We start from the raw sequence: 13,998 nt of genomic DNA, 5'->3' as shown, positions 1-13,998 counted from the left end.
TTTGAGTATCACAATTTCGCGAGAAGATGGTTTTTATTTGGAATTATTGATTTTTTGCCCAGAGAGTTGAGAGAAGAAGTGAATGCTACGCTTTATTGTGTGGATGGACTTTATGTTGGCATTGGCTAAGAGAGTTAAGTCATCAACATAGAATAGATGAGAGAGAGATGGGCCAGTGAGATTGAGCTTTATTGGGTCCCAAAGTCCAATGTTAACTTGGTGATTAATATATTTGGACAATAATTCCATGTAAAGTATAAAGAGATACGGAGACATTGGGTCGCCTTGTCGTATACCTCATGATGGTTGGAAGAATTCAGTCTTGGAACCATTGACTAGGATAGCAATTCTAGAAGTACTGATGCAGTTCATAATAAGCTTTGTAATACGCTGGGGGAATTTAAAAAAGAGTAAAGCACGGTAAATGAAAGACCATTCAAGTTTGTCAAAAGCTTTTTCTAGGTCAATTTTTAGAAGGACCTTCCCTTGGCGACCCTTAGTTTTTTGGAAGTGGTTAATAATTTCTTGAATAATAATGGCGTTATCACTAGTTATTCTTCCTTTAAGGAAGCTAGTTTAGTAAGGGTCAATCAGTTTATCAAGGAAGGGCTTGATTCTATTCGCAATAATTTTCGTAATAACCTTATAAATAGTATTAAAGAGTCATATGGGACGAAAATTGTTGAGGTTATTTGCGTCGTGAAATTTTGGGATGAGACAGATATAGGTAGAGTTAAGGGCTTCAGGAATTGAAAGATTGTTGAAAATATTATGGCAAAGGGTTAAGACAGAATTCCTAACTATGTGCCAATATCTTTGATAAAAAAAAAGGGTGGATACCATCAGGGCCCGGTGACTTAAAGGGCTTGAAGGAGAAAATTGCACGGGAAACTTCAAAATCTTTTAAAGGGCAGTCCAGAGAGAGAGATCTAAGTTTTCAAAGCTAGTTTGAGAATTTCGGATATTTTGCAGAGGTGTTTCTATGTGGTAAGTTTGAAAAGCTTTCTGGAAATATTGAGTGATGTGACTTAGAATTTGTGTCGGTTCATTAATCTAATTACCCTCGCTATCTTTGAGGAAGGAGATACTATTTCTTCTTCTACGGGTAACAACACTTAAATGGAAGAATTTGGTATTGGCGTCCTCGTCGTTGAGCCAGTTTAAACGAGAACGAATTTTCCAATAATCTTCTTCTATATTCAGGATGTTTTTGTAATCGGATATAAGATCATTTTCCAGAAGATGGAGGAACTGGCTAGTGGGGTAATTTGGGGAGGATTGAATTCCTTGGAGTCTCGCAAGGATTCTTTTTTTTTCTTTTATTTGTGTCTCCAAAGGTGGCCTTTGCCCAGAGTGTAACTCTATGTTGGAAATAGTCTGTGGCTTCAAGGAGATGTCTATCTCGCCAAGAGTTTTTGACTATGGTGTCAAACTCCGTGTGATAGCACCAATAGGTTTTCATCCTAAAGAGTTTCTTACTAAAAGGAGGGCAAGACCTTTTAAATTGCAGAAGAATAAGGGCATGGTCTAAGTGGGTTCTAGGGAGATGGGTGATGAAAGCATCGGGGTATTGATTGATCCACATGGTGTTGGCAAGACATCTGTCTAAACATTCTAGAATTAGATCGCCAGTGTTTTTTCTACGGTTAGTCCAAGTAGATTTAGCACCTTTCAAGCCTAGGTCTATTAAATTGCAATAATTCACACAAGACCAAAAACGTGAAGAGCGATTAGTATTAATAGGTCTATCTCCCCATTTTTCAATTTGGGATAGGATTTTATTGAAATTCCCTCCTACTAGCCACGACCCTTGAAAGGTATCCGCTATGGCGCAAAGGCTATTCCAAAAAGATTATTACGCATAATAAGGGAGGTACTAGCATATAAAATACTAATAAGACAAGGAGGTTGGATAGGAGATACTTGTAGCATCACATGGATTTCTTGGTGGGATCTCCTTACGAGATTTAATGTAACTAGGTTTCCATACCAAAACACTACTATCTCTCCAGCATGGCCTACGGCTGGTACCTCCAGCATATCAAAAAAATGAAACTCGTTACGGAGAGGTGCATGATCAGACATTTTGGTTTCCAATAAGGCAACCATGGCAGGGTTATGACTGTTAAGCAACTCCCTAAAATTTCTTTTAAACTCATCATTGTTCGCATCACGGATATTCCAAACAACAAGACTCATTGGTCTATTCATTAGAAGATGTTTTGAGTTGAGATTATTGTTCCCTAGTCCCTCGTGTAGGAGATAAGTGAATTGCCTCAAAGATGGGCTCAATACTACTACATAGTTCTCTGTTGCTTGTAGTATCGGAGGGCGGATGTCGATGGAGCATTTGTAAAGTGCTACTGGACACCTGAGAATGTATTTCCTATCCTCCATCTCTTGGAATATCATGAGACATGCTTCTCTGATGCTTGAAATTTCGGTGAACGATCCCCTGACCGGTGTAACTATTACTTCTCCTACCATCTCTTCTGGTATCTCTTGGTCCTCTTGTTCTTGCTCGTTGGGAGGGTGTTGCTGATTGTGATCGGATTATGTTGGGGGATCGGCTTCCATGGGTAAAAGATGGGGTGATTGGTCACTTGATTGACTAGAGTGAAGAAGGGGAGTTGGTATAGTTGTTCCATGTTGTTAACGGGGTTGACATGATGTGTAAGATTCCAGTGTGCTTTCATGTTATGGAATAGGGAAGGAGCTAGAGTTGGGGTTAATGGGTCTAGGACATTGGCTAGCCACATGTGGTTTATGTAATTCCCCATTGCTAGGGCCATACCTTCCGAGATTAGTTGTGCTAGGAAGTTCGGATTCTGAAGAACAATCCATATTTCCTGTCCATTGAAGATCGTCGGGAAGAAGGATGCATGGCCTTGTAGTCCCTGTTCTATCCAGGTTTGGGGTCTTGGTTGGGAATCGGTGGTAGTGACACAAAGGTTGGCACGTGGAATTAGGGCTGCTTATCGGGCGGATCAGGCGGTTATTTACTCTTAACGGTTCAGCTTATCGGTTATCGGCTTTTAAATGTATTAATCCGCTAGCCACCCGATAAGATATCAGACAGATTGGTATCGGTTTAGCTATTATCAGACGGTTTATCGGCCTAGTACAATCTCTATTATAGAGGATTATTTTCTGCTGCTAGAAGGACTAATGATTACAGTGCAGTAAAGAATTCCTCATTATAACTATGCAACTAGTGGAGGAAATAATAAAGAAGAAACTCTTTGAGGCTATTGGTATTTTGCCTTAAGTCAACAATATGTGAATGACCAGCAGAGTATCTTTCATTATTGCTAAATCGAATTTACACAAACCAAATGAAAGAAACTTAAGAAAAAGACAATTATGTAAGACACTTAATAGTGTCTTTGCCTTATATAAAACACTGTAAGAAGACATATTCAGCAAATGAAATTGAACATTATATATATATATATANATATATATATATATATATATATATATATATATATATATATATATATATATATATATATATATATATATATATATATATATATTCTTAAACAGGTTAACGGATTATCCATTAAGAAAATTGAATAATTCGCCCCCAAACCAATAAGCCGTTAATAAAAAAATTCAATCCGTTCCCCATTCGTTAAACCGTTAACCCGATACCAATAAGCTGTTAAGCCACTTTTGCGGTTCGATTTTCGGTTTCGGATCGGTTTTGAACACCTCTAGGTGGAATGGGATTTGGGGTGGGAAGGGAGGGAAGTGTGCCATTGATTTCCTTAGGAGGAGTTGTGAGAAAATTTTTGTTTTGAAGAGGAGAGTGTGGCCGGACAGTGTGGTTTGAGGGGGAAGATATAGATGAATTAGTTGAGTGTATATTTGGTGCTAATGATTGCAAATCTAATGTTAAAGATTTTCCATGCATGGGAGATTGGGGAAGGGGATTATTTGTGATTGGTGGGATTGTAGACATTGACATTTGGCTAGAGTCTTTTGCCAAGTGTTGTTGTGATTTTTGGTCCTTAGAGGAAGAGGGGGTATTATGCGTGTAACAAGGTAGATTTGTGAGATTTGAGTTGGCAAGTAGATTAGGGTTATAGTGTTTGCATGGATTAGGGTTGCCACTTGTATCCATGTGAGTGACGTTTACAGTGGGGTCTAGGGAAAACATAAGATTTAACATAGGGGAATCTTTGTCACTAGCAGTGTTCGACTGGTTTTCATCCGAGTTGGAAGTGGATTCCTGAATTGTGAGGGAATCAAATTTGTTTGAGGTGGGCATTAACTCTTTTTCCTTATCGTTTGGAGGGGGTCTTTTTTTAATATTGTTAGAGCCCCTTATATCAGTGTTATTTAAAACAGCAGGGGTATTTAAAGCTTTGTAAACTAATTTTTGAGAGTTGAGGTACTTACTTGTCGCCGCATCATAGATTTTTACTGTTACCTGGTAGTGCAGTTGGTGTTATGGAATTTCGGCGATTTTATTTTTCTGTTCTTTGTTTCCTTCGCTTGTTGAAGGTGACTAATTGCCATTGATCTTCCGGTGGAGGATGTGGACTGCTCCCTTTTTTGACAAGGTTTTGAGCAACATTGTTGGTTTCTTGCGATAGTTCTGTCCTTGTTGATATCTGCGTGCATGTGGTAGCTGTGTGCCCAAGGTGGCCACAGTTCTTGCAAAGAAAATTTCTTCCTTCATACACAAGTTGTTGAAGGAGTGTACCAATTAGTATGCATGTTTGAACTGGCTTGTCTAGTGGCAGTTCAACACAGAGACGCGCATATCTGCCTCTGAGTGTGGAACTGGTGCAAGCGTCTATCTTGAGCAGCCTCCCTATTGAGTTGCCAATTTTTTCAGTATTAAGCCATCATAGAATTCTGTGGGGAGTTGTGGTAGACGAACCCATACTACCATGTGGATTTGTTTGGCTTTTTCTGCCACAAAATTTGGTTCCCACTGTCTCGTTGAGAGAAAATAACCATTGATGAACCATGGGCCGTTTTGAAGAGCTAGGGACATATTTTCTTCTTTGGAGAATTTGATAATGAATTAATCATGCCCCAAGTCAATTAGAGGAAACGGTTTAGTGGGTTTCCAAAGCTTTGTCATTTTTTCTTTTAGGTATTGATGCTGGTTTCTTTCCCCAACCAATTTAACAATGACAGAGTACCTGGAATGCAAATTTAGCGCTGAGTCGAGGGATGTAGGCGGGGACGTGAGGCTTGGGCCACAGGCCATCCCCAAGCGAGATAGCTTCAAGTACCTTGGGTCGATGATTCAGGGGGATGGAGAGATCGACGAGGACGTCACTCACCGCATCGGGGCGGGCTGGATGAAATGGAGGCTTGCATCTGGAGTCTTGTGTGACAAGAAAGTGCCACCGACACTCAAAGGTAAGTTTTATAGAGTTGTAGTTAGACCGGCCATGTTGTATGGGGTAGAGTGCTGGCCGGTTAAGAACTCCCATATCCAGAGGATAAAAGTAGCAGAGATGCGGATGCTGAGGTGGATGTGCGGGCACACTAGGATAGACAAGATTAGGAATGAAGATATTCGGAAGAAGGTGGGCGTCGCCCCTGTGGATGACAAGATGCGGGAAGCGAGGCTCAGATGGTTCGGGCACGTGCAGAGGAGAAGCCTCGATGCACCGGTGAGGAGGTATGAGCGGTTGGCCGTGGTGGGTACGAGAAGAGGTAGAGGGAGACCCAAGAAGTATTGGGGAGAGGTGATTAGGCAGGACATGGCTCGACTGCTCATTTCCGAGGACATGGACCTTGATAGGAAGGCCTGGAGGTCAAGCATTAGGGTTGTAGGATAGGGGTAGTAAAGCTTTCCTTACTTCATTCGGGGGGTGAGCCGGGGTTGGATTAGGATTGGTCTTAGATGGATTACAGTTTATGTTGGACCCACACTATTCTTGTTGTTTGTCTTAGCCCCGGGCCTTAGATTATGGTCACTGTTATTGCATGTCGTTCATCTTTCGGTTTTTATGTTTCTGTTACTATTACGATTTCTACTGGAGTTACTAATGAATTCTCTCCTCTTGTTTTTTCTTACTTTATTTTTGACTTTCTGAGCCGAGGGTCTATCGGAAACAGCCTCTCTGCCCCTATCGGGGCAGGGGTAAGGTCTGCGTACACATTACCCACCCCAGACCCCACTATATGGGATTTTACTGGGTAGTTGTTGTTGTTGTATACATCCTACTCCGATCGGCAGGCGTTAATTTGATTTCTTTGATCTCTTTAGCACTGGTAGTAGGAGTGTCTAGCAACATAAGGTCCATATTTGTGTCACTTTGTGATTCTTGTAGGTATGAATTGGTAGGGGATGGTGGAGGATCTTGAATATTTTGGTTGATGTTTGCCATGGAATCAAAAGCCAGGAGCTTTTCTTTGAATGAGGGGATTTGGACGGTTTGTTCCCCGTGCTTGAGTTCGTTGAGAATGTCACGGGGTTTTGGGAGGATGTGAGGAGGCGGCTCCCCATCGGAGTTGATGATGGGGTCTGTCATTGTTTTCTACGCCGACGTCAGAAAATGGAGTGAGAGAGAAAACATAAAGAGACCATTATATTACAATAAGAGAATAAGGAAGGAGATTATAGATTATAGAGTTAGAGATATTACGAACTACATGAACCGCCTCATCGTTATTTCTACTTCACAACCTTCGATTTGATTGGCAAACTTAAGTTTTTTTTTTTACTAAAAAGAAGGATGTTTAAGCATGTTAGAATCATAATCTTTAAAATATTTTCCCAAAAGGCTTCTCGATTTTAATATCGTCTTTCGTAATTCGTATAACATATTAATATTGATTAGGTGATTTCAAATACACTTAAGCAATTTAATATATATAACGTATGTGATTGTTTACAGCCTCTCTATCCCCTCGGGGTAGGGGTAACGTCTGCATACACACTATCCTCCTCAGACCCCACTAATAGGATTTCACTGAATCGTTGTTGTTATTTTAACGTATGTGATTGTGTCGATTCTTAAAGGCGATCTACCCCTTCCATCTTACTTTAATTCTTCTGAAACTTTCACTTATTTTCTGTACATAATTTAGTGAGAAAAAAATTGCAACAATAGAAAAATTATCCATGAACATTATATCAAGGAATAAATCACACTACCTGAAATAGATTAACATTATATACAATAGAGTTAGAGCCATTCCAAATTACATGAACAACCTTATCACTTATGTTTCGCAACTTTCAAGTTGTTTGAAAACTAAAAATATTTCTACAAAATGGTTGTTTAAGCATGTTTAAGATTAAAATCTCCAAAATATTTTTTAAAACTCATTTTCTAGGTTGCCTTTCATATAACATAGGTGGTTATGTTCATTTTTAAATGATTTTATGAAAATACAACTTAGAGTCCGTTTGGCTTAGCTGATTTAGAATAGCTGATAAGCATTAGGTGCTGAAAAGCACTTTTAAGTGCTGAAGCTCATTTAAAAAATAAGCAGTTATGTGTTTGGATAAAAGTGCTGAAATTAATAATATGTAGCTGAAGAACTGGATATACGAAGAGTTTTGTTTTAAAAAGAAGTATTTTAGGGATAGAATATTAAATATTTTGGTCAAACTTAAAGTGCTTATAAGCTGAAATTTGATAAGTTGGCGGAGACCAACTTATGGCTTTTGGCTTATTTTTGGCTTATAAGCACTTTTAATTTTACCAAACGCGTAGATAAGCCAAAAAGTATTTATAAGCCAGTTTGACCAGCTTATAAGCTTAGCCAAACACCCTCTTAGACGATTCAATCTCAATAGTATGAAAATCAAAAGAACTGTATTGTCTATAACATCAAATATAAGTAGCTAGTATATATATCCACGCTTCGTGTGACTACAAAATTAAATTAAAATATAATTCAATTAGTGCCATTATTTATATATAAAAAATTAAATTTTACTAATCAAAATATATTAAGCGTGAAACCACCTAATTCACTCATAATATGTTAGCTGGAACAAGAAAAACAAAATTGAGAAAAGGAATACAAAATAGAAAGTAAAAACTAATGCAAAAGAGAAGAATATTATGCAATAAAATTAGAGGATGTAAACCTGAGATGCCGGTCTGCATTTTTTCCTTCCTCTAAGTATTTTTTTTTACTATGAACTGTTGTTATGTTTTTTCATATATGTCAAATTAAAAACCTAAGAAGGAAAGGAAACCAAAAAAAAATGATTATGCATATACATAAGCAACCTTCAACTTCTATTTGCTAGAATTTGGATAAGTACACACCAAAAAAGTAATTTTTATATTCTTTATTAAATTACATAGCATTTGAATAACTTGAAAAAATGATGTCGAACTTGTGATCGCTCCTAATGTATCAGATGGTCACCAGTTGCAATTTCACATAAGAAATTACAAAACATACAAAAGGTAATTTTATGATTTACTACAAACTTAACGTAATAGATGAGTAATTAACTGATATAACAATTAATAAATTGTTATAAATAGAATTCTATTTACGGTGAATGTCCATATTTAGAGAGATTCTAGGGTTTATTACTTGGTGGCTAAGTCAACCTCTCTCTATAAATAGAGGGTTCTATTCCATTTAATTCATCCCATATCAATAAGAGTTCTCTCTCTCTACTTTTCTCTGTAATACTCTTCTTCTTTTATTATTTCATAACACGTTATCAGCACGAGACTCTAACCAATTGAGTAGAAGCTTTGGGATTGAGCATAATGATTGTCAATTGTTCCATGAACTTTATTCATGATTAAATTCTGGATTTAAGGTAAGTATTTTACCGTATTTTCCTCTTTTATTCTATACTTTGATTTTAAATACAAGCAAAGAAAACAAAGTTTGATTATAACTCTAATGGAGTTTGTAAGAAATTATAACCACCTGAAGTGGTAAAATTTCTATGCCCGTCATGATCAAATTCATGTATGATTATGGGCACAAAAAGTGGAAACCCATCCCATTGAATTAGCTCCATTCTCATTCCCTTAAGAGAATGTGATAGCAGTATGTGATAAGTCTGAAAGAAGACAAAATTATCACTATGAATGTATCAATGGATGTGGACGTGGCAATAGACGAAATTATAATCGTCATCATTGTGATAATGAGAATAATAAGTATTCTCAAAATAATCCCCCACTTGTGAAAATATTTGTCATCGATTTGGCATGAGATTTTATAAAGCACATATAGATGATTATGGTCTATTTATGATGTGAATGTGACAACATCTGATTTAAGAATACATATTCATTTTTGGAAGAATATGAGCGTGCTAGTGGTATATACCACACTCACCTCTAGAAGGAGGTTTGAGATGATATACGAAAATAATATCATTATTATGGCATGAATGGTCATTGGTCACGTACCTATTGTACGCCAAAATATTTTGGCATTGTGATTATTAAAAGTCAACGGTAATGCAAGAAACAGATCTTGCATATAATTTTGACCATAACCATAATGGTATAACTTTCTCTTTAAAAGAGATATCACCACATGGATGTTGATGAATCTGTGGTAGTACAAATTAATTGAGAGCTCTGGAAGAGCCAATTATTACTATTTTGGAGAAACACAATTAATTACCAATAAGGTATTGTGTTGTAGTAAGTCTCAAAGAAACTTATTCAGTTTCAAAGTATACGCGAAAGCGGTTGATTATATTGAGACTATAAATAAAGGAAAGATTTAATATCTTCTATTACTACAACTTGTAGCGGGGTAATATGTATGTGAAAAGCTACCCGCTTTATTCTCCAATTTGTACTACATAAACAAAAGAATACCACAATGAAGTGGATATTTATTGATATAAAAACCCATATCATAATAAACTTGGAGTTTATTCATAATTGCACACATCATGGTGTAAACATGAAGTTTATCAATATTGATAATTTATCCAGTTGGCATACTTGGTTTAGCCATGTTAATTCATGTTTGATGTGCAAAAATAATAGAGAATTCACATGGGTAAATATTAAAGAACTAGAAAGTTCTTTACGAATTCTCTTATATTGCTTGTTCTCATTAATTAATAGATCAACTAAAATTGGAATTGAATCCCATGAATGCTGGAAATATCAAAGGTGAATATGGGCTCATTCACCTGCCATGTATACCACATAAGATGCATCTATGAGATGGTTACATGTGCGATTATTATTAACCCGCAACATGGTGTTTGCGAGGTAACTTGCTCAATAATTTGATTTAGAGCATAATTTCCAGATTTTTTATTCAAGATAGTTCATCTTGATAAGTTGGTTTACATCACAGTTGGTTTAGAAAAATGCTTTATTGAGTGCCTCCACTTAATAGCTAAACGATTGCTTATGAGAACAAAGTTATCTATATCAGTTTGATATACGTTATATACGAAAGTATATTAATTTCTCCCCTCACAGGTGGTTCATGGTCAGGAACCAAATAACTCCATCTTATTATTATTGATGTGCGCTGTATATTTTGATTAACACCATAACGCACAAAGATGGGTTCTCAAAGTTGAGAAAACAAGTTAGTTTTTCTAACATGAGGGGGAGACATGATAAACAGTTGAGAAAAAGTTACGTGGAATGAATTATCATTTGTACATCTAGATCCTCGAATAAAATAATATGAACTTGAAGTTCATAAAAGGATAATTCAGTTGCAATATATTGCAAAGCATGCCAGACGCATTTGCTGACCCAAAGAAAGCAACTATATTCTCACTGCAAATGCTCCTATTAGAATAAGTCCTAGAAGGACACAAAGTCTATGGTACGCTTAAAGCGTATAGACAAATCGGTTTCAAATAAACTTCTTGATAAAGAAGATGAACAAATGATCTAAATGATCATAATAAAGGAGGCAAGTGATCTAGAAGATCACATGACATAACACTTCATAAAATCTCATGAGAGATTCAGGTACCTGAATATATGAATGAAGAGATCTCTATGTTATGTCTTTATGAAAAATAAGGAGGTTGGAACCGATATAAAATGTTTGTCGACGACATCTATAATAGCGCTAAATATATATGAGGATCTTAAGTCTAGAGAAACAATTCAAATAGAATTGGTTTCATATGAAAGACATGTAGTTTTGGACCTTCAGTTCAAACACTTGAAAGTATGAAGCCAATGATATGTGCAATCAGTTTTCGATATCTTATTTGTCTAGCATGACATGAAAACTTGATATGCATCTAATTAAAGTCTATTATATGACTTATATGACAATCCTTGAAGGATTTAAATTGCTTGAAGCATATACAATTCTTGATCTTGAAGTACCACTTCCTCAGTGCAATTTGTGCACAAATGTATCTTGCTATAACTATATGCATGATAATATGATAGCAAGAGTTTTCACCTCTATGTGAAGATATTGAACTGAAGATTCCAACAAGATCATATGAAGACATTATATCTCTATCAAGAATGATGATTCCAAGGTGCAATATATTCATTCAAGTTAATATGGCTGATTTGTTTATCAAATATCTACCAAAGATCTTTTGAAGATGGTGCACAAGATTGGAATGCAAATGCTTAAGGATGTGAATTGATGCTCTCATCAGGGGGAGTTAATACGCGTTGTACTCTTTTTCCCTTATAAGGTTTTGTCCCACCGGGTTTTCCTTGCAAGGTTTTTAACGAGGCAACCAAAAGGCGTATTGTTAGATATGTGTACTCTTTTTCCTTCTCTAGAATTTTTTTCCCACTGGGTTTTATTTTAGTTAAGGTTTTAACGAGGCACATTATCTGTTGAATAGACATTCAGGGGGAGTGTTATAAATAGAATTCTATTTATGGTGAATGTCCATATTTAGAGAGATTCTAGGGTTTATTACTTGGTGACTAAGTCAACCTCTCCCTATATATAGAGGGTTCTATTCCATTGTAATTCATCACATATCAATAAGAATTCTCTCAATCTACTTTTCTCTGTAATACTCTTCTTCTTCTTTTATTATTTCATAACATAAATCAATAAATTTGTGAATATTCACAAGCAAAGGATAAAAAGTGCACAAATTAATTAACTAAAAGTTAAATATGCTTAGTTAAGTATTACAAGCACCAAAGTCAGGATTGGCCCTGTCTTTGAGTGGTTTTTTAAGGAGGTTTCCTTTATTTGCTAAATTCAAAAAAACAGTCGCAGCTGCGTAATGCGATTAACTGTGATTTGTGATTGCGATTTATAAGTCGTGCAATTTATAAGCAAACGATTTACGTTTCACAAACTCTACAGCTGATACTTGGTCAGTTAACTACTTAACGTCAACAATCCCAAGTCCGCCGTTCTTCCCTTCATAGTAGTGAGTTAGAGCAATGGCTACGCCTCCAATCAAAGTGATTCTCTATATGCAATTGCTATCTCTATTTATCGTAGCATTTTCTGTTATACGAATCAACTGTAGTTGGGATGCAGAAGAAGGATTACTACGAAAGCGAAGCGGAGTACATCAGAGACAGTTTGATTACTTCAAACTCTCTCTCCTTTGGCCTGCCACCGCTTGCCGCAATACAACTCGCTGCTGTTCCTCCAATGCCTGTTGCCGGTAAATCATAGGACTGTATTCCGTTTACAGATAGTAACGCATAGTTAATTGACCGACTGATTTCTTTCAATTTTCTTCGATTTTTTTCTCAGGTTGTAATTGTATTATATCTAACGAATTTTAGTAAATTAATAAGCTAATTGTGCGTTTTGTAAGGATATTTGATAAGGATTTAAGTTATATATAAAATGACAGTGTTAATATTCTTTTACACTTTCAATGAGTGATAGCATGTTAGTTACCATTTTTACCAGCTTACCTTTTAATGTTTATCTGAGATTACCTTTAATTAGTTAATAGGTGACCTGATTGTGTAACTATTTTGTTCACCATCAGTGCATAGAACTTAAACTCATTTGATAATATTTGAAGGACGAGGCTTACCTTTTTTATTTTATTTTTTATTTTTGTATTTTTTCAGCTCGAACTCGCCATCCGAATTCACAATTCGTAAGTCGTGCTCCTATTGGAAAGGATGCATATTTATGTTTTTCCTTGTTGTGTATTGTGAGAGCTGGATATATATGAATAAGGTTTATTGTACTGCAGATGGACTTTGGGCTGATTACAATGATGGAACTTGGCCTGCTTGCTGTTCTGGTCCCCAATTTGATAAGAAAGAGGTAGATTGCTAGCCTTTTTTCCGCGCACCACCCTTTTATTCTGCGAGGACTGCTTAAAGAGAGAAATAATTGGTGGAACTGTTAACTGCTTAGATAAAGATCTGTTTGAAGAGAGAAATAATTGGTGGAACTGTTAATGTTTACTCCATTGATCTAATTAGAATATTGAGAATTCAGCATTGAGACTGAATAAAGAATCTTATACTTCTTCAGCTTTAATGGTGTATCCCTTTTCTACTGCCTGTTCATCTATAAATATCCATCAATACTGGCTCTGAAATAATTTGTGTCATGAGCTTTATATATCCATTCATTCTGTAGATTTCAACATTGCTCAAACCCTTGAGGAAGTACTGGCCTTCTTTTAGTTGCGAGGCCGTCTCAAATTGCCATCATGGAAAAGGAACATTTTGGGCTCATGAGGTGGTTTTCATTGTTACTTGTACTGTATGATTGGTAAAGAATTCAATACAATTCAAGGAACTAACATGTCCTCCTCTCATCTATTGTATGCTGACCCTGGGGATATTCATTTTCAGTGGGGTAATCACTCTTTGCCTTATTCAGTTTATAATACCTCGCAAGACAATTGATGGCTTTGAGCTATTATATAAGTTTGATTAAAAAGAGAAGCAAGATTCTTTACTTACCAGAAGGATTTACAAAATAGAAAGGACCTTATTGCTGACATCTCTGAACAATATAGGTTCCTTCTTTTCCTGGATATTAATTACCTCAAAAGTTTACGTTCTTGTACATTCTCACTTTACATATTCCTTTTTTTCTTTAAAATTAGCCTCACAACCCCCC

General features: G+C 36.3%; 1 protein-coding gene across 8 annotated transcripts in view; it reads left to right on the top strand.

Moving 5' to 3' along the window:
- Window positions 1–12,226: 12,226 nt before the first annotated feature.
- Window positions 12,227–13,998, top strand: part of LOC109237683 (ribonuclease 2-like) — a 5,458-nt gene continuing 3,686 nt past the window's right edge. For 5 of the 8 annotated variants that reach the window (XM_019404017.1, XM_019404011.1, XM_019404014.1 and 2 more), the window contains exons 1-5: window positions 12,228–12,565; window positions 12,987–13,015; window positions 13,115–13,188; window positions 13,510–13,611; window positions 13,728–13,731. In XM_019404017.1, the coding sequence (XP_019259562.1) occupies window positions 12,336–12,565; window positions 12,987–13,015; window positions 13,115–13,188; window positions 13,510–13,611; window positions 13,728–13,731 (439 nt within the window). In that variant the 5' untranslated portion in view covers window positions 12,228–12,335. Of the gene's footprint in view, window positions 12,566–12,986; window positions 13,016–13,114; window positions 13,189–13,509; window positions 13,612–13,727; window positions 13,732–13,998 lie in introns of all 8 variants that reach the window. The other 3 variants (XM_019404016.1, XM_019404013.1, XM_019404019.1) reach the window with 2 other exon arrangements.

Source organism: Nicotiana attenuata, unplaced genomic scaffold (genome assembly GCF_001879085.1).
Source record: "Nicotiana attenuata strain UT unplaced genomic scaffold, NIATTr2, whole genome shotgun sequence".
Taxonomy (NCBI): domain Eukaryota; kingdom Viridiplantae; phylum Streptophyta; class Magnoliopsida; order Solanales; family Solanaceae; genus Nicotiana; species Nicotiana attenuata.
This window is presented reverse-complemented; position numbering and strand designations above follow the sequence as displayed.